The following is a 20436-nucleotide window of genomic DNA, read 5'->3' as shown; positions in this document are numbered from 1 at the left end:
CTAAATACACATTTCTCCAAAGATGACATGCAGATGGCCAGCAAACTCATGAAAAGATGCTCAACATCACTAATCATTAGAGAAATGCACATCAAAGCCACAATGAGGTATATCACCACACACCGGTCAGAATGGCCATCATCAAAACATCTAGAAACAATAAATGCTGGAGAGGGTACGGAGAAAAGGGGACCCTCCTGCACTGTTGGTGGGAATGTAAATTGGTACAGCCACTATGGAAAACAGTATGGAGGTCCCTTAAGAAACTAAAAATAGAACTACCATATGATCCAGCAATCCCACTCCTGGGCATATATCCTGAATAAACCATAATCCAAAAAGAAACATGTACCATAATGTTCATTGCAGCACTATTTACAATACCCAGAACATGGAAACAACCTAAATGCCCATCAACAGATGAATGGATAAAGAAGATGTGGCACATATATACAATGGAATATTACTCAGCCGTAAGAAGGAATGAAACTGAGGTATCTGTAGTGAGGGGATGGACCCAGAGTCTGTCATATGAGCAAAGTAAGCCAGAAAGAGAAAAACAAATATCATATGCTAAGTCATATACATGGAATCTAAAATAATGGTACTGATGAACCCAGTGACAGGGTAAGAATAAAGATGCAGATGTAGAGAACTGACTTGAGCAGGGCGGGGCGGGGATGGGAAGCTGGGACAAAGTGAGAGAGTAGCGTTGACGTATATACACTACCAAATGTGAATGTACACTAGATAGCTAGTGGGAAGTTGCTGCATAACACAGGGAGATCAACTCAATGATGGGTGATGCCTTAGAGGGCTGGGATAGGGAGGGTGGGAGGGAGTCGTGGGAGGGAGGGAATATGGGGATATATGTATAAATACAGCTGATTCACTTTGTTGTACAGCAAAACCTGACACACCAGTGTGAAGCAATTGTATTCGAATAAAAAGCTTTAAAAACAAAAGAAATACTTAGGTGTAAATCTAATAAAGCATATACATATGTTGAAAATGACCAAACATTGACTTTTTAAAAAATCAAAGAAGATCTTAATAAATGGAGAGACATATCATATTCATGGATTGGAAGACTCAACATAGTCAAGATGTCAATTCTCCCCAAATAGATATACATGTTTAATGCAATTCTGATCAAATTGCCAACAAGATTTTTTGAAGACACAGACAAAATTACTATAAAATTTAATATTGGAAGGCAAAGGAACTAGAATAGCTAAAACGATTTTGAAAAAGAATAAAATGGGTAGGACTAATCTACCCAATTTCAAGATTTCTTAGGAAGCGACCATAATCAAGACAATGTGGTCCTGGCAGACACAACAACACATAGTTCATGGAATAAAATAGATAACCTAGAAATAGATCCACACAAATATACCCAGTTAATTTTTGACAGAAGAACAAAAGCAATTCAATAGAGGAAATCCAGCCTTTTCAACGAATTATACTGGAGTAATTGGACATCCATAGGCAAAACATGAAACTTGACTTACACCTTACCCCTTATCAAAAGTTAATTTGAAATAGAGCATGGACTTAAATGTAAAACAGCATAACTTCTAGAAAAAAAGGAGGAAATATTTGAGACTTGGGACAAGTGTAAGGCAAGTGTTCTTAGATTTAATACCAAAAGCTGATCCATGAAAGGAAAAATTGATAAAGTGGACCTCATCAAAAGTGAAGCCTTTGCTTGATGAAAGACGCTGATAAAAGAATGAAAGGACAAATTACAGACCAGGAAGAAATATTAGCAAATAACATACAGAATAAAGAAGTCTTAAAATGCAACAATAAAAGAATCTAATTAAAAATATGCAGAAAGGCATGCACAGACATTTTTGCCAAAGAAGACACACAGCAACTTATATACCAATGTCCATAGTAGCTCTAGATTTAATAACCAAAAACTTGAAATTATCAAATGTCTTTTGGCAGGTGAATGGCTAAACAAACTATAATACATCCATACCATGGAATACTACTCAGTAGTAAAAAGAAACTATTAATACATGAAATAACTTGGACAAATCTCAAGGAAATTATGCTAAGTGAAGAAAGCCAGTCTCAGAAGGACACAGGCTGCATGATTCCATTATATAACATAAGTGTAACAACATAATTATAGAAATGGAGAATGGATCAGTGCTTGTTAGGGGTTAGGGTGAAGGGAAGGGTGTGGGCGGGGGCCTTAAGGATAGCATGAGGGAGGGAGTCTTGTGATGGTCCAGTTAGGTATCTTGATGTGGTGGTGGTTACATGAAACCATACATGAAATAAAATTGCATCCCAGAATATTACTCAGCCATAAAAAGAAATGAAATTGAGTTATTTGTAATGAGGTAGATAGACCTAGAGTCTGTCATACAGAGCGAAGTAAGCCAGAAAGAAAAAAACAAATACTGTATGCTAACTCATATATATGGAATCTAAAAAAATGATGGTACTGATGAACCCAGTGACAGGGCAAGAATAAAGATGCAGACATAGAGAACAGACTTGAGGACACAGGGTTGGGGGAGTGAAGGGGAAGCTGGGACGAAGTGAGAGAGTAGCATTGACATATATACACTACCAAATGTAAAATAGCTAGCTAGTGGGAAGTTGCTGCATAACACAGGGAGATCAACTCGATGATGGATGATGCCTTAGAGGGCCAGGATAGGAAGGGTGGGAGAGAGTCATGGGAGGGAGGGAATATGGGGATATATGTATAAATACAGCTGATTCAGTTTGGTGTACCTGAAAAACTGGCACAAGAGTGTAAAGCAATTATATTGCAATAAAGGGCTTTAAAAAAAATAAAACAGGTAAAAAAAAATGCATCCCAGGAAACTCTTCAATCCCTGGCAAACTGGGACATTTGGTCACTCCAGCAAGGGCCACCTGGCAGCCCTTGCAGCTCTGAGAAGAAGTTTGGGCTTCACCTGGAAGGAAAGCCAGCCAGGTCCTCTGGCTGCTTAAGAAGAAGAGCTTGTAGTGGCCAGAAGTGACACAGACAGGAGCTAGTACATCAATGGAGCAAGAGTAGCAGACTGGCCGGATGTTCACCAAGTTTGCTTTTCCTCCTGAGCACATGGCTAGGCTACATTTCCCAGCCACCTGTGCAGGTAGATGTGGCACATGACTGAGTTCTGACCAATGAGACATGGGTGGACATGCTGTTCACCTCCCATAGGTGGTCTTCCATGCCCCATCCCTTCCCCAGTGAGCTTTAAGCCATGTACCAAAGAGAGCAGAGCACAAGCTGGAAGGAACCTCAGTCCTGGCTCTCCCGCAGAGAAGGATTTACTGGTCAGGAACATGCACTGTGAGTGTAATGTATTGCAACCATCGTACTCATCTTCATTAATTTGTGATGTGTCCAGCAGTTCCTTAACTGATGGCCCCTGTGTACACCTCCTGCTTTGCCATCAGCACCACTGGCCCTGATGTCCTCCCCGTGAGCCTATGTTGGGGGAGGGCAGCCAGATGACAGGCTGGGATTCCCAGACAAACCCCCTACAGCTACAGAGAACCCAAGACCCTCTGAGCAGCTCAAGGTTGGGTGGGGCCCTGAGTTCTGGCTCTTAAAAACCTAGAAATACCAAATTCTGAAAGGATTGGAAGGGCTCTCAGAGAACAAAAAATTCCATCTATGCCACTGAATGAATGGGGACACGAAGGCCTCAAGAGAGAACAGGAGGTACCTGAGGTCCCACAATGAATCAGGGATGAGTGAACACTCATTCATTCTTTTATTCATTCCACAAATATTGATTTAGCACTTTATGCGTTAGGCCCAAGGATAAAATAGAAGATTCCTGCCCTCATGGAACTCACAAACAAGCAAGTCACAGACACGCATGGGCCTGGTAATGCTTGGTACTACGAGCAATAAAGCAGGACAGGGGATAAAGGGCACAGGCATCCTGTTTTGTCTGGAGTGGTCAGAGAGGGCCCCGAAGAGGAGGTAATCTTGAGTGGAGACAGGCCCTGAGGATATCTGAGGAAGAACGTTCCAGGAAGAGGTTATAGCAAAAAGCCCTGCTGGGGGAAAATGGCAGAGTCTGAGAAGCAGAAGAAGGCGGAGGTTGGGGGGGTGGGGGGAGGGGGTGCAGCTGGAACAGAGGGAGTGGGGGCAGAAGAGGTGAGAGGCTGCAGCCTGCAGAGCTCTGTGGCTGCTGAGTGTCCCCAGCCTCTGCCTGACTCCCACGCACCCCGCCCTTCTCCAGCCCTGCTCACCTGGGGGCTACCCTGCTCTGGACTCTGCAGACTTCAGGACTGGCAGTAGCTGAGTAGGGGCTGACTTTCAAACTTCCTAAACTTTGATCTTCGAGAGTCACCTCATTTCTCCAAGTACCCAAATTCCATATATAAGCTGGAAGACTCCTGCATCTGGAGGACACATTCATTCATTCATTCAACACACATGTTGCGTACCCGCTCTGTATCCAGCATGACCTAGGCTCCAGGCATCCAGATACGGCCGCATCTTTGGCCTTCAAGAGCTGACAATTCACAGGAAGGGACAGACACAACCATCGTTACCACCTGGTGTGATCCAAGCTGTGATAAAGAGATGGTGGGAGCCCAGAGGAGGCACTGGACCTGGCCTGAGAATCAGGGAAGGCTTCCTGGGTGAGGAGCATATCCAGGACTGGGTCCTGAATGAGTCAGTGGGGAAGGGGAATGGGATGTAAGCCAACATTCCATAGAAGGCTCAGAGGTGTGAGAGGCTTGGAGGTATCTGTGAAATACTGCAAGGGGTTGAGATCTCTGGGATTAAGGGGGGAAAGGTGGGGTAGAGGGGAAGACGGAGATCAAAGAAGTCAGAACAAGAGGGTTTTGTAGGCTCTCATGGATGGGGACCATGCGGAGACACCTGGGTACCCATCTCACCTCTGCCCTAGACTTGGTGGGCTGCCTGAGCTAGGCACCTCCTATCCCAAGGCCTCAGTGGTCCCACCTGTGGAATGCAGCCATTTTGGAAGTAGGGGGAATGGCTCTGACATTTCACCAAGACACTCGAGATGTTGTTTTTTGATGTTTGTGGAGTCCTACAGAAAAACAACCAGGGCAAAGCTGCCTCACTCTCTGTGTTTCCTTCCCCCTGACATGCCCTCAAATGTCCTCATTGTACAGGGGGCCTCACTAAAGAGGAGGACAACACACAGGAAAAAGGAAGGACAGTTGTTCAGCAAGAGACCATCAAGGGTAAGTTCCTCTGTGACCCAAGTAGTGGCTAAAAGGGTGGACACTGGATCCAGACAGACCACGGACCTGCTGTGTGGCCTTAGGTAAGTCACTTGGCCTCTCTGAGCTTCCCTTTCCTCCCCTGTAAAGTGGAGCTAATCAGAATACAACCTCACTGGGTGGTTTTGAAGATTATATTATGTGTAAAGTGCTTAGAGCAACGCCAAGCACACAGCCCTCAAAAGTGATAGGCAGAATTATTATTACTGTCATTGTTTTTAGTGGGCAGGGTGGCTGGAGGCAGGAGTGTTCTGTTTGTTGGGGAGAAGGAGGGATTTGGCTCTGAAAGGGTTAAGATTGGACCTGCCCCCATCTTACAGATAAGGTTGGAGGAAACATAGTCCAGGTCCTGGGCCCCTTCACTGGCTAATTTATGAGGTGCTGGTCAGTTTGAGGCTTAGGGAAAAGAAGAAACAGAGAAAGCAGCAAAAGAAAATCCGAGGCGGCGAGTAGGGTGGAGGGAGATGCTGAGAGCAGGACGGGGTCACCTGGAGTCCGCGCGTCTATACCTGTGTGTGTGTGGGGGGGGGGGGAACCGTACCTGTGTCTGCCGCAGGACAGTGCCGGGCGTGGGAAGGACTCCAGAGCGCGCGCGGCGGGACAGAGCGACCTCTCGGCCCCTAGCGGGAGACCCCCTCGGCCCCCACCGAGCGCCGGCCCCAAGCGGGTTAATGAGCCGCCCCCGCGCGCTGGCTCCTCCCCGCCCGCCCCGTCCCCGCTTGGCCGACGCCCTCGCTAGACCCGGAGGCTGGTCCCTGGGCGGACTGCGGGTCCCTGGTGGCGGGACAGACCCCGCGCTCGCGGATGCGCCGGGTGCGCCCGAAGCAGCCCCCGCGCCCGCTGTGCCGCCTCCGCCGGGTAGCCGCTGGGCCGTCGGGCCTCTGGAGGAGCCCCGTGCGCCCGACCGGACCAGGCTGCCCAGATGCGGGCGCCACTCTGCCTGTTGCTGCTCGTCGTCCACACCGTGGACATGCTCCCCCTGAACCGAAGGAAGAAGCAAGGTACGAGGGGCAGCCAGCAGGGTGGCCGGGCAGGTGCAGGGGAATAGGGAGGTGGCCCTTGAGGCATCTACCTGGTGCCCGACGCCCTGGGCCGTTACCTCTTCCAGATTGCTGTCAATCCCACTTTACAGATGGGGAGACTGAGGCCTCAGGGCAACCATGAGGCAAGCGGGACCAAGGAGGCTCTCCAGGGTGGGAAGGAGCTGGCAGGGCTCGCTCATTGCCCCCACTCCCTATAATTACAGCATTGCTGGGGGGGAAGGAAAGTGACTTTTACAGAGACAGGAAGCCTAGGGTGGCCGGCTAGAGGTTGCAGGGACTAGGAGACAGAGTTAGTGGCTCAGAAATCATCCCAAGCATCCATACTGAGCCAGGAGGTGACATAAAGAACCCTGAGCCGGGAGTCCAGATGCCCTGGTCTCAGGCCCATTGTAGATCCTGAATCCCTGCCTCACTTCGGAGAAGGCAGTAATTTTGGTGGGTTCCACTCTGGTGACGGCGTGAGCTGCATGAGCTTAAGGAGACCTGAGTTTGAAGACATTTATTCTGGGATGACCTGGAAGATGTCCAGCCCTTCCAAGAGCCTCAGTTTTTCCATTTTGACCTCCTAGGACCACTAGGAGGATGAACCAAGGTTCAGACCATAAATGTACCTGGGGCACAAAGCCAGGGGCCCCTTGCACACTCACCTCGAGGTCCTGTGCCACAGCCCTTCCCTGAAGGAGTCAGAACATCCTCAGGAGGTGGGTTTGAGGCTGTCGCTGCAGAGCCAGGGTTGCAAGAGCCTGTGGGGCCGAGGAGGATGAGCAGGTCCCATCCCTGAGCCGGCAGCCCGTTGGCCTCCGGGTGGCAGTCTGAGAATCAACAGCCAGCGACTGTGCCCAGGATTTTCTACTCGAGAAGGGAATCTCCACTACGTCCTTGGGACATAGGGCTTATCGCATTCTAAAAGCCAGGTGCCAAGGCTCAGACAGGCTAAGTAACTTAGCTAAGTTGACCAGCAGGTGAGTAGAAGATCCTGTGTCCTCTTTCTTTCCAGCTCTGGTGTGAGGTCTGAGCAAGGCTATATGGGAAAGAGAAGGAGAGTCTGCCCTCTGGGCGCTTCTAGTCCACTTGAGTCAAAAAGCCCTAAATAGACACAGTCACTCCTGGAGTGAAACAGGAGGCAGAGAGAGGCTGTAGGAGAATTGAGGGTGGGATTTGGTGGGACAGAGAGACCGTGGCCTGAAGGGCTCCAGCTCCAGGTATGACTGGACAGAGGGGACTAGGGAAGGGAGAGGTAAGTGGGCTTCAGATGAGCTCGCGGAGTCTGGGACCTCATGGGGACACTGCTCTCTGAATGGCCCTTGTATAGTAGTTAAGCTCATGGACTCTGGAGTCAGCCTGCCTTATTCAAATCCCTGCTTCCCCAGTTACCAGCTGAGTGACCTTGGGGAAGTCACTTTGCCTCTCTGAGCCTCAGTGTACCCATCTGAGGGTCTTTAGAAGCTCTCTAAGATTTCTCAGTTCTCAAAAAGACCAAAAAATAAAAAATAAAACTGTCTCCTCAGCGACTCCTCTTTAAAATAAGAATGATAACCTTCAGTATCCTTTACTCACAGCGCAGAGGTGGGTAAGACTGAATGAGTTCATGTGTATGTGAAGTGAGTGGCCAAGTACAATAGTCATCTCCTTTCCTGTCCATAGTGCCCTCGGCTACTCGTAACAGCCTAGTGGGGCTGGGGGAATGCTTATTTTCTGACTGAGGAAAGAGATTCAGAGAGAGAAACTGATTTGTCCAACATTGCACACAGGTCAGCAGCAAAGCAGGTTCGAATCCTAGTCCATCTGACATGACGCTGAGATGTCTCCTGAGCTCTTCCCTTCTCAGAGCCTGACTCTCCCCATCTGAAGAGGAGCTGGTTTAGAAGATCTTTAAGACGCTTCTCAGTCAGTTCTAAAAGACACACACACACACACACGCACACATGCACTCACGCACAAAAATAAAGAAAAAGAAAACTTCCAATCCCTCCCCCAGCCCCAGTTGCTCAGTGAGGAGGTCAGGCGTGGCGGTGCCTTACACGGCCACCATTTGGTGAGGGGGCTGTTGGCACCCCTCCCCACCGTAGTTGATCTCTTGCATCTGGGACACATGCATGTCCAGTGCAGCATCTTCAGAGGAAGGCTTGTGGCTCCATTTATCGGTCAGGTGCAATGGACATAGTCCTGGATTTCAGTCCCAGCCCCCACCCCTTTGGATAAGTGGATTCTCCCCCCACCACCTCCTGCCCACAGCCTTGGTTTCCCCACTGGCACTGGGTTGGAGGCAGAGGGTAGCAAAGGCTTCCTGTAGCGTATTCTGCAAGGTAGTCATATGTGTCCTGGCCGGAGAGCTTTGAGAGATGCTGCCTTTAGCAGATTTCTGGACTGCAGGACTTATCAGAATTTGTGGTGAAGACGCTGAGGGTGGAGAGTAGGACCTTTCCCAAACCAGTTACAGATGAGAGACCATTTTTCATAAGACAGCTGCTTGGAAAATTCTACACAAGATCCCTGGTGGTCTTACCAGCTTTGACATTCTGGTCTAATTTCGGCAGGAGAATGTGTCCTGAAGGCACCTAGGTATTGTCAGTGTCTTCCCTTCCCTTCCCTTCCCTTCCCTTCTTCCCCCCTCCCTTCCCCACCCTTCCTCCCTTCCTTCCGTCCTCTCTCTCTCTCTCCCTTGTTCATTCAACAAGTCTTGCAGGGCAGACCCTGGACCAGGTTCTGTGTTGGCAACTTTGGGAGTGCCAAAGGGAACAGACCTGGGGCCTGCCCTTGAGGAGCTGCCGGTGTGGAGGGATGCCCTTCCCCGGCCCTCTCCCACCTTCTCTCCATGCCCAAGTGCTTGGCCCAGCCTTTGGCCTGCTCTGCAAGGTCAAGAGGAACACTCTGTGGGCCCAGCAGCCGCCCAGGCTGAGCTGTCACCCTCGGGGCCTGGATTCTGCAGACCCATGATTCCTCAAGCTCCAGCATCACTATTTTTTGATGAAACCTAATTTTTCTGTTTCCAAGACAAGAAAGACTGAAAGAAAAGGCTTTTGAGAATGGTTCTCGGATCTCAAGTGACTCTTACAAAACAACATGTTGATTAATTAAGTATAAACGAATCAGAACCAGATGGAAACATTTCTCTTGAAACATGCTGGGGTGTCCTGGCAATAGGACAGTCGGGCAGGGTGAGGGGACTCTGGTCTGTACCCCCCCCCACGGTGCGAAGCTTCATTTAGGCAATGAGGAGAGGACAGGCCATGACTGACTTCCCCCAACGCCCAAGGCCTGCTGGGGAGGGCCCTTGGTGGAGGCAGTTGTCACCCACATGCACATGGTGCCTTTAGATCCTTCTAGACCTGAGGCAGCAAAGGGCAGAGGGAGATGCTCTGAAATTCAGGGCCCTCTCCTGCCCTGGGTGTGTCGTTTGGGGCAAGCCACATACCTTCTCCAATGGCTCCATATCTGTGAAATGGAAACAGTTGTACCTACCTCTTTGGTGTCTGGGATGATTCACCACAGTCCCAGAGGGAAGGTGTCCAAAGGCATACAGTAAGTGCTTCATAAGAACTCAGCCACTTCCCCCTCCCATTTTACAGCAGAGTGGGAGGCTCCCTGGGCTAGGGGAGGGGAGTTTCACATGGGTCGAATCTCACCTCTGCCCTTCTTCCCTCTGAGCCTCTTTTTCTTTATCCGTAAAAGGACTGTGGCAGTGGCCGCTCCAGAGACCTGTTACGTAGACTGAATTTAATACTCTGTAAACTGAAAAGCCCTGTGTGGATGGCCAGGCAGGCAGCACTGTCCCCTGCACGCAGACAGAGGAGCTGAGACACAGCAAGGAAGTACCCGAGGCAGGCGTGGCGGTCAGGAAGGACCCAGGTTTCCAGTCTCCAGGTCAAGGCCATGGCTGGGCACAGAACAAAGTGTGTCCCACCTCCCTCTCATGGATGGAGACCACCCCTCCTCTGCCCAGCCACCAAAGGAGACCCTTAAGCCTACTTGGGGCCAGCCACGTGCCGGGAACTCTGCATGTGGGTTACGACATCTGACTGTGGCGCTGCCTGTATTACACCTATTTCCTAGACAAAGGGTCTGAGGCTCCAAAAGGGACAGGGACCTGCCCAGGAACTCCCAACAGCGGAGCTGAGATGTGGACCCAGAGTTTTAGAGGCTCCAAAGCCTGTATATAGAAAAAGAAATGAATTCTGCTAGAGACTTGCCAAGGGCTGGAAGATGGAGGTATTTGAGAAGAGCCCCATCAGAGGGCCGGGACTTAGGAATCTGTCAGGCAGAGGAGACAGCACGGTAGGTGCTGGGGACTCTGGCAAGAGGAGGGGAGGGTCTGGCCGGGTGAGACGGGCCAAAGGGGGCTGCGGGGGTGGAGGTCTGATTGCAGACAGAGCCAGAGTCCAGTCATGGGGCCTCAGATGCCACTCACCTGTCACCATCATCACAAAGAAATATTTACTGAGCCGCTCCTGTGGGCCACGCCCTAAACTAGGTGTTGGCAAGGACAGCAGAGGTATGCTCCACCGTCCCTGCTGTCGGAGAGCCCAGCGTCTCCTAGGGATGTCAGGAATGGATTCATCAGAAAAAGTGACATGGACAGGATCCCGCTGCTCCTCAGCACAGCCTAGGGAGGCTGGTCGGTGTGGTCCTAGTCTCAGCTGAGGAATCGGACTCAAAGGTGGGACGTTGCTTGGCTGAGGTGTCACAGGATAAGGAGACCGTCTTTATTTTGTTCCCCTGCTTCCTCTCGTCTATCAGTCCACTGTCTCTTCATCCATCTTTCCATCCTTCCATCTAGCGGAAAAACTGAAGCCCACGTTGTTTCAGAGTTTTTCAAACTGAGGTTTGCAACCCATCAGCAGATCAGGGAAATAAATTTAGTAAATGCAGCTAGCATTTAGAATGCTGGAATGGAGTAGAATGGAACAAAACAGAACAGAACAGAATAGAATACAATAAAATAGATTGGGATTGGCAAACTTTTGTTGCAAAGGGCCAGATAGTTAATATTTTAGGCTTTGTGGGACATCCTCTTCCTGTTTTGTTTTGTTTTTTTTAACAAGCCTTTAAAAATATTAAACCATTCTTAGCTTACAGGCCATACAAAAAGAGCCCAATGGACCATAGTTTGCCAACCCCCTTTTTAGAAAATATCAGAGTGCGTTGCAAGTCTTAAGATTAATTACCGTTTTGAGAAATGGGTTTCAGGTTACCTGTGTATGTGAATGCATGAGTGGGTGCCCACGTGTGCCCGTGTGCAGATATACGTGCGCGTGGATGTGGGTATGTGTGGGAGTGTGTGAATGAGTGTGTGCGTACTCTGTATACTGTATGTGTACTGATGTAAAGATGTAATTTTTACCATTGTCCAGAAACTGTGGAGGCTGCTGTCTCGGCTGAGCTCAACGCAGTGCTCCTGACAGCTCTGGGAGGCGGGTTCTAGGGGATCCCAGGACTGCAGATGGGGAGACGAAAGCCCCATGGGTCACACAGCCGTAGGCATGTGAACCCAGAGAGTCTGGCTCTAGAGCCCCCAAAAGGACACTGAATTGCCTTTATAAGTAGCAGCTGCCCTCGACACGTTTTGCAAACCCCGATTTCTTAGGCTTGTTTCTAATGGCCCTTAATCTGGAGGCCACATCCTTCCCAAGGTGCCTTCTTTTCCAAGGTGGATTTTCGCCCGAGGACCCACTGGGGCCCTAAACATCCTCCTGCATCAGACACCCCGGAGTAGCCAGACGTTGCGTGTTCCTCTCACACTGACCCTCCCCCAGCCCCGCCAGGTGGATATGGCTGCCCCTCTTCCTTTACAGAAGAAGCAGGTGGGTTCAGAGAGGGAAGCCGGCTTGTCCAAGGTCACATAGCCAATGTTCCTGATTCCAGAACCACAGGAGCAAATCCTGCCTAGTATAGACTGCTCCAGAAAGTCCATTTAATGCTGCATTAACCACCCTCTCATTTATATAGCACTTTACAGTTTGCAGAGCAGTTCAACTTCCATTTTCTCTCTGGAGTTCTGGAGAAGGTAGAATAATGGAATGTTAGGACTGCAAAGGCCAGTTGAGACCTTTGCAACCCACACGTGTAAAAATGGAGCCTCAAGTGAGGAAGTACCTCACCCAAGATCACCCAGCCGGGGGTGGAGGTGAGGATGCAGGAAAGCAAGAGGGGGTGGTGAGGGTAGCCTTGGATAGGCAGAGGAAGGCAACTTGCTCCAGAGCCTGAAATCTCATTTAGGGCTTCTCAGAGCCTCCGTTTCCCCTGGGTGACTTGGCAATGCTCGGTCTGCTTTGCCTTTCTCCCAGACCTTGAAGAAACGTTAGATGAGAGGATAGAACCAAGAGAGCTTTCACAGCTCCAAGACTGTCTGCAGAGCTTTCTTAATAACCAAAGGCCAACCCAGGGTCCAGGAGCCTCGTAAGGACCTCCAGAGTTACCTGAGTGCCACATCGGGTCTGTGGCCTGGCTGTGCGGTTCCATGAGAGGGACCTGGTGGAGACCTGGGCCCCACATGGAACCACCATGGCCTTGAAGCCAGTCCTGCCATCAGAGCCCCAGGCTGTGGACACTGTCAGGATGCAGAACAGCCCCAGGCTCTGTGGACACCCAGAGCAAGTGCCTCATGTATATATCCACACGTATATATGTTCCTAAAAACATGTTTCTTTAAAAGTACTTAATTTTCACTGGCACCAAAGTTTTAGAAAAGTCTCTTTTTAATTTGGTTTTATGGTTGAGCGTTTATGCCAGATGTTACCTGTATTGTTTTATTTATCAATGGTCAGATACTATGCTTATAAACTGACTAAATTCTCCTAATGAACCACTGATGTGGCTACTATCACTATCCCTATTTTACATATGAGAAAACCGAGGCGCAGAGGGGTTAAGAGACTTTCCCCAGGTCACACAGCCAAGTTCAGATCCTTCCTAGTCCCAGAGCCCAAGCTCCATCTACTGAGCTCAGTTGCCTCTCAGCCTTATTTAGAACTCACAGCAGCTTGTAAAGGGACTGTTATTATCCACATTGTACAGAGGAGGAAACTGAGTTAAGAGAGAGAGGAGCATTAGCTGAAGTATATGAAACTGCCATTTTTGTAGGTTGAAAACAGCCAAATATTAGCAATTTCATATGTTCCAGTCCAATAGCTTGGCAAGTAAGTTTGGCAAAGCCAGGATTTAAACCCAGACAGTTGATTCCAAAGGTTGGATGCATAGCCACCCTGCTGGGCCTTCTCCCAGTTCAGCCAGATAATAGCCCACGAGGTGATTTGATCCTATTATTCTACAGTGAGGTCAGTCAACTTGCTCAGGTCACACAGCCAGGATGAGGAGAGGTTGGAATGTGCCCCCCAGGTCTCCATGGCTGGAACCTCCTTTTCTCAGCCCTGTGCAGCCATCAGCGCCACCCAGGATACACATGCCCTCAGCCCCACCCCTGGGGGTTCCTCCAGGGTCCCATAGGGAATGGTCTGGTTCCCATTGCATGGGTGAAGCTCACTCATCTTGGGCACTGCTGCCTCAGGCTAGGCCACCACCGCCTGCCCTGGGATGGTTTCTTATAATGCTGCGTGATTCAGAGGGTGCTTGCCCTGTGGCCCATGGTGGGGGCTCCTCTGTGCTGTTGTGGGTGGGGGGTTCTGTTTCACCAGCTCAGAAGAAAGGCATTCTCAAGCCTGGGGGACCCAGACCACATCGGGAAACCACTCCCTTTCACCAGAAACCTCCACTTTCCCCGCCCACATCCGCGAGGGTGGAGGCACCCCAAAAGGAATGTCACAACTGCCCTTCTGCAGCCTGCTCTGGTGTTGGCAGGCAGGCACAGCGGTCTCTAGCAAGTGCCAGATGAGCAGTGGGAGGCCGGCTGGCTGTCACGAAGGCCACAGGCTCTACTGCTCACCAGCTGAGTGACCTTGGCCAGGTCACCTCTCTCTTCTGTGCCTCAGTTGGCTGGTTTGCAAAATGAGGCATGAAATGAATCTCTAGCACATAGTGAGTGCTTAGTTAGTGACTGAAGAGTGTCCCGTGCCAGGCAAGGGGTGTGGGATTTGGGCTGTGACAGGCCTGGGCTCAGCTCCCAGCTCTGCTCCTGCCGTGCTTGGGCGAAAATATTTCACTCCTGAATCTCATTGCTGTCTGTCAGTACAATGTGGACAATAATAGCATCTACATCATAGGATTGTCTTGAAGATCAAAATTGTGCATGTAACCCGCCTGGAAGACAGTTGGTGCTAATAAATGGTGATCATAGTCATGCATCATGAGAAGTTTGGCTCTTTCTAGTATCCAGAACATTCCAGCCTGATATCAGACATGCCCCTGCCTGTGTTTGAGAGTCCTCTGTAGACCTAGCGCTCCAAAGAAGGTTATTTGGGGAAGCCCAGATTCAGAGGATAGGGAGGTCCTAAGTGCTGTGTGTCTATGGCACAGTGACTCACCCTCTCTGATCCTCTGTTCACTCCTCTATGGAAGGGAACCTCAGAGGACAGCAGTGAGAATGAAGGATGTGTGTGTGTGTGTATGTGTGTGTGTTGCTGGCACATTATAAATGTATAAACGATGTGATGGCTATTTGTGGATGAGGCCATGTTGGAGCCTGACATCCTGCCCTCTGCCCACGGCAGGCTGGAAGAACCCAGTCAGATGCTGTCTTTTAGACATGATTTTCCTTCCTCCTCCCCTCTTACCCTGCTTCTGGCAGGCATTTGAGTCAATCAGACTTAATTCATAGCACATTATCAGCATCAGTCGAGCTGATAATGATCTTGTTTTGTATTGTTTTATCTTGCTTTCCTTATTTTTTAAATGGTTACAAATTGCCAATTTTTAATTTTACTCTTAAAATCTATTTCACTTGTTTAAAAATTTTTCATTTTTATTTAAACATTTTAATTTTATTTCTAAAGCTTTAGTATTTATTAATTTTACTGTAATTTATTTAAATTTACTTTAAAATATATTTTTATTTTATTCTTACATTTTCTTTGTCTAAGTTTTTTATTTCATCATTTAGTTATAAAATGCCATTTTATTTTAAAGTTTTTTATTGTTTAATTATTTTTTATTTTAAGTCTTTTGATTTTAGTTTTTGGTTTTTTTGTTGTTGATGTTCATTTTAAAATTTGTATTGCATTTTTATTTGCCCACTTTTTTATTGCGTTTCCTGAATTTTTCTTATCAGTTTATAGGACTTCCTTGTATTACCTACATATTAATCCCCTGTTGGTTTTGACATGGAAGATATCTTTTCTTCAATCTGATACCCAGCTGCTAACTTTGTATGTCCTTTGGAGATTAGAAATCGTTACTTATAATACTGTTCGTGTGATCAATCCCTTGAAGGTTTTTTTTGTAGGAGGAGGTTGTTTCTGCCTTATGGTCTAGGCTTTTTGATCTTACTAAAAGTTCTCATAGGAAGGCCACATGAGAAGTGTGTGAGCCCCCAATTCTCTAACCCTTGACTGGATCACCCTTCCTGCAAGCGATTCTTCCTTGACAAGTGGTGACAGTCCTGATGTAGCAGCCCTCAGCCCTTCCTGAGGACACTCCTGGAACTCTCAAATTCAGGTGACACGTCTCAGTCCACCCTCATTCCTGGATGTCACCTGGATCATCTCATGTCAGCCAGCACGTCTGTCAAACACTTGCTGTCAGCTGGCCCCTGTCCTTGGGGGCCCCAGACTGATGGCCCCAGGGCTGCTCTGGCTGAATAGCTTCAGTTCACAGACTGTCTTATTCTCTTGCATCAATAACTCTCCCTCAAACCACCTCCCCCATTAAAAGAAAAAGGAAAGAAACCGGGCACTCAGGACATTTGTGGGTAATGCAGACTTTATTGAAGGTCTGGGGATGCTGCTAAGGGCTCCATCTGCAGTGCGGATGATTTCAGACTCAAGAACACTGGGTTGTTCCTGCAGCCTCCTCTCTCCGCCTCCTATCTGACCCTGATGGGTCTTTGGCTCTGAGACACATATGACTTTCAATGGCATTTCTCTGCCTTTAGAGAGCTACTGGACATTAGTCAGCAGGGAGGGGCTGACAGGCCACCAGGGATGCACGGCTCCCAGCAGTTAGGAGCTAGGGCTCTGGTTGGCAACCCACCTGACTCTTTACTGTGGGTTCTTGGGTCAACCACAAACCCTAACCTCTCTGAGCCTTAGTTTTCTCATCCATGAAAATAGGTAAATATAGCCCAGCTTTGCAGGGCTGTGATGGGTTTGCAGTGATTGAACACAGGACCTGGTAGCACAAGATCCTGCCTGCTGCAGACCCGCTGCCGGCATTAACCTAGTTCTGCCCATCTGCAGACCTGGTCACTCGGAGGATCTGCAGGAGCTCGCGTAGACCAGCATCTCTGGCTGAGGCTGCTCATCTTGGTTCCAGCCCTTAATCCTAGTTTTAACTGGGCAAGAAGGATTATGGTTCCCATTTTGCAGATGAGAAAACTGAGACCCACTAACAGTGGTTGTAGAGTTTCCAGAGCCTGCAAGCCTGGATCCCTCCAGCTGGCTGGGTTTCGGTGTGATGGAGACAGTGCCCCAGGACCACGAGAGGCTTCCCAGGTGGAGCCCCACCGCATACTGGGTTTGTGTCCCCTTCTCCCATTCGGCTTCTCCATACTGGCATCACAACATTTCTTGAGCACCTACTATGTGCCAGGTGATTTCTTTGCATTAGTTACCCACAACCTAAGGAGACAGGACCCATTTTACAGAATAGGAAAGTAGGATCCAGATGGGTGAAGCCACATGCTCTGGTTTCCACAGCCCCCATACAGTCTGGGTTGGAAGCCAAGCTGGGGCTCCGAAGCTAGAGCTCATTTTTACTGTGCCAGGAATTGGTGAGCTGAACCCAGGGCAGAGCATAAGGGCAAAGTTGGCTCCCATTTGGTGAGCCCTTGGCATATGAGCCAGGCACATGGCCAGTTGCTCTCCAGGTTATTACCTCTCAAGAAGGTTATTATTCTTTTTCTACCAGATAACCCTTCAATAGCATCGTTCTTATTTTGCAGCTGAGATGGGAGGCTCAGAGAAGTGAAACGGACTTCCCAGGGTCAAGGTGGCAGAGCTGGGATTCAAACCCAAATATGCATGACCTGGACTCCTGCCTGCCCAGCACTGCCTCCCTCCCGTCTCCCATTTCCTGGGCAGTTGGTCTGGGGGCCTGGCCCAGGCAGATGTCACTGTGACTCACCACCTATTCTCACCCTCGAGAATGACTTAGGGAGCCATCCAGATAGGGCCTCGGGTTTCAGCCCAGCTGGGGGGCTGCAGGTGTGTGGCAGGTTTAGGGAGCAACTGAACAGCAAGGGGGCATAAAACAACCAGAGGGGAGCTCAAATAAGACGTTATTCTGGTGGCCACAGCAGGTCAAGGAGGCACAACCCGAGCCAGTGACAAGGAGGAGGAGAAGTGATTCAGGCATCTCCGGAGGAAGCCGCAGGCTAGACACAATCATAGATTCTCAGATCAGGTCCCTTTAGAGCTGAGGACAGGTAGCTGAGATCTGCTCACACCAGCTACATGCTGCACCATGAACTAGGCCACTTACTTTTTAATTCTTATCATAACCCACAAGCAAGACTTGTCCATCTACTGCTCACAGCCAGCAGCCTGGTCCAGGCCCCCCAGATGACCACAGGCCTCTGCCCTGGGCTCCCAGCTCCCACTCCTGCCCCCCACCATTCATTCTGCTCAGCCCCAGAGCGAGCTATGAAGATGACAGACACTCCTTGGCCTATACCCCACAGGGCCTTCCCATCTTGCTTCCAGGAACACCCAGCTGCCATCCACACTCCTGAATCTACCACCTGGGTCTGGGATGATCCACCTTTCCGACCAGTCCCTGTGCTCTGGCCTCACTACCCTCTTCCGTGCTAAGCCCTGGTCCTTTGTACCTGCTGGTCCCTCGGCCAAGAATGCTTTCCTTGTCTCTGTCAGCGAGTCTTGTCTTATGGCCGGGGCCCTCCTCTCCTCTCCTCACTGTTTACTTTCATTCACTCACTGTCACTATCTCAAATGACCTCTCTCTCCATTAGGATGAAACTCCATGAGGGCGTGGAGTTTGTCCACTGATGTATCCCCAGTGCCTATAATAGTTCTTGGCGCATAATAGGCCCTTAAGCATATTTGTGGAAGGAACAAGCTTTCCAGAGTCTGGGTGATTGCCTTCATCTTACATATGAGCAAACCGAGGTTCAGTGACGGGCCCAGGGAATGAAGTGTGGAGCTGGTGTTTGAAGGCAGGTTTGTCTGATCCCCAGCCTTGGATTCCACCTCCACTCTCTGTGCCTCACTACTGAGGAAGACTGACCAGGAGCCTCATCTATGGTGGGGAAAGGGTGACGATAGATGTGTCACCTGGAACAGCAAGGCCCCAGCCATCCTCAGTCCCAAAGCAGATGCAGCAGTGGGTATAGCAGGCCTGGCCTCCCCAGTAAGAGGCCAGCAACCAGGCTGTTCACAAGGCCAGAGAGGGAGAGCCAGCTGGCTGGAGATAAAGAGCCAAAGGCATCCATCCAGAGACCGGGTTTCCAGTCCTGCCTTCCAGTGACCCACAGTGTGGCTCTGGACAAGTACCTGCCCCTCACTGAGCCTCAGGGCACCATTTGTAAAATAATACTACTATCCCCATGCTACAGAGTTCAAACTTTAATAGACACTGCCTAAATCCTTTTTGAAAGTGAGCACTGGATGTTGTCAGTCTTCTGGTTGCCTTTCTGGTAGGTCACAAGTAATATTTTGTTCTTGTTCTAAACATCATTTTGAAAATTATTAATGCAATATAATAGCTCTTCCTGAGATTACCGGCCCATTTGTCTTTCTTCTTTGAATTACTTGTAATATTTTTGCCCATTTCACACCGTGGGTTGTTCCTATTTTTCTTCTTGATTTCTAAGAGCTCTTTGTATATTAAGAATGGTAATCCTTGGCCTTTTTTGTGTAACAGGCATGATGATCAGAGTGGACATGTAACAGAGGATCACATACATGACGTTTACTTTTTTTTCTCTTTATCTAACTCTGTTATATCTCTAAAACCCAATCCTTAATAACTTTGGGTAGATCTCAGAGTTTTCTGGTATTAAAAAGCCCAGGTCGGTGCTACATTTCCACAGGTCCAATTCAAAGCTGTCTCCTTCCCCATCACTGACTTGGCTCCTGACCCCACTGATCTGCCCTGTGGGGAGATGTGTCATCCTCGCTCCCTTCCTCCCCTGTGTGTTGAGGAGCAGTAGAGGGATGGGGACAGGGACAGCTGTGTCTTACTTCTCTGGTGCTGCTGTGGCCTCACAAGTCCTGGCACTGAGAAAACTCAGGGCCCCATCACCAGTGAACACAGGGAAGGGATTGGGTCTAAACGTTCCTATGCCTCCCTCCACGCCCTCCTGCCCATGGGTGGCAGATGCCCTACCTCTGGCACAGTTCTGATTTACCAGGGGAGGAGCATGGGTTCGACCTCTTCATATATTCCCAGCTCCCTCACTACCGCGTGGTCCCCCTACAGCCCCTTTGGGCTGGAAATTTTGCATCAAGTTCAGCAGCCTCCTTCAGTGTCCACTTGATCCGGACAGAGAATTGGCCTCATGGTGGCAGGGCAGGCTTCCGAGAGGCTGACCCCTCGCCTTCTGCATCTCTCATTCATTCTCCCCCCTCCCCCAATAGACATGGGGAGGATCAGCAAGTGTGTGTTCAATCAGGGGATGAAATGCCCATTTCCATGTCTTACCGGATTCCCTCCAAACTAGTAGTGAGTGATTTTTTGCCACCCCACCTGGGTTTAGGGAGGTGGGGAAATACCCTGCCCCGCCCCAGCCCCTGCTAGACAATCCTTCGTGGATCCTCTTCAAACATGGGTTTACACCAGCTGAGAGGCACTGGAGGGGGCGAAGATGGAAGGTGCAAAGATGTCTGGCCTCCCCCTTGCTAAGTTCTGAAGGGGGTGTCTGGCTCCAGTTCCATAGTCACAGGGCAGCTTTCTTTAGAACACAGTGGTGAGGGGAGGGGAGGACTCAGACTTTGTTTCCACCCTTAGTCACAAGTTTTGGAGCAGCAAGACAAATCTTGATCCTTCGTTCACCCAATGGACACTTACAGAGCACCCAGTGTACCCTGGAGCTGTGCGTGGCACTGGGAGACGTGGGTGAACAATACGAGGTGCC

General features: G+C 49.4%; 1 protein-coding gene across 1 annotated transcript in view; it reads left to right on the top strand.

Moving 5' to 3' along the window:
- The first annotated feature begins 6175 nt into the window (after positions 1 to 6175).
- Positions 6176 to 20436, top strand: part of RSPO4 (R-spondin 4) — a 36734-nt gene continuing 22473 nt past the window's right edge. Inside the window, exon 1 of the mRNA XM_057704064.1 lies at positions 6176 to 6254. Within this exon, the coding sequence (XP_057560047.1) occupies positions 6176 to 6254 (79 nt within the window). The remainder of the gene's footprint in view (positions 6255 to 20436) is intronic.

This window comes from Hippopotamus amphibius, chromosome 12, assembly GCF_030028045.1.
Source record: "Hippopotamus amphibius kiboko isolate mHipAmp2 chromosome 12, mHipAmp2.hap2, whole genome shotgun sequence".
Lineage (NCBI taxonomy): Eukaryota > Metazoa > Chordata > Mammalia > Artiodactyla > Hippopotamidae > Hippopotamus > Hippopotamus amphibius.
Note: the sequence above shows the minus strand (reverse complement) of the source record. Positions and strands in the feature narration are given on the sequence as shown.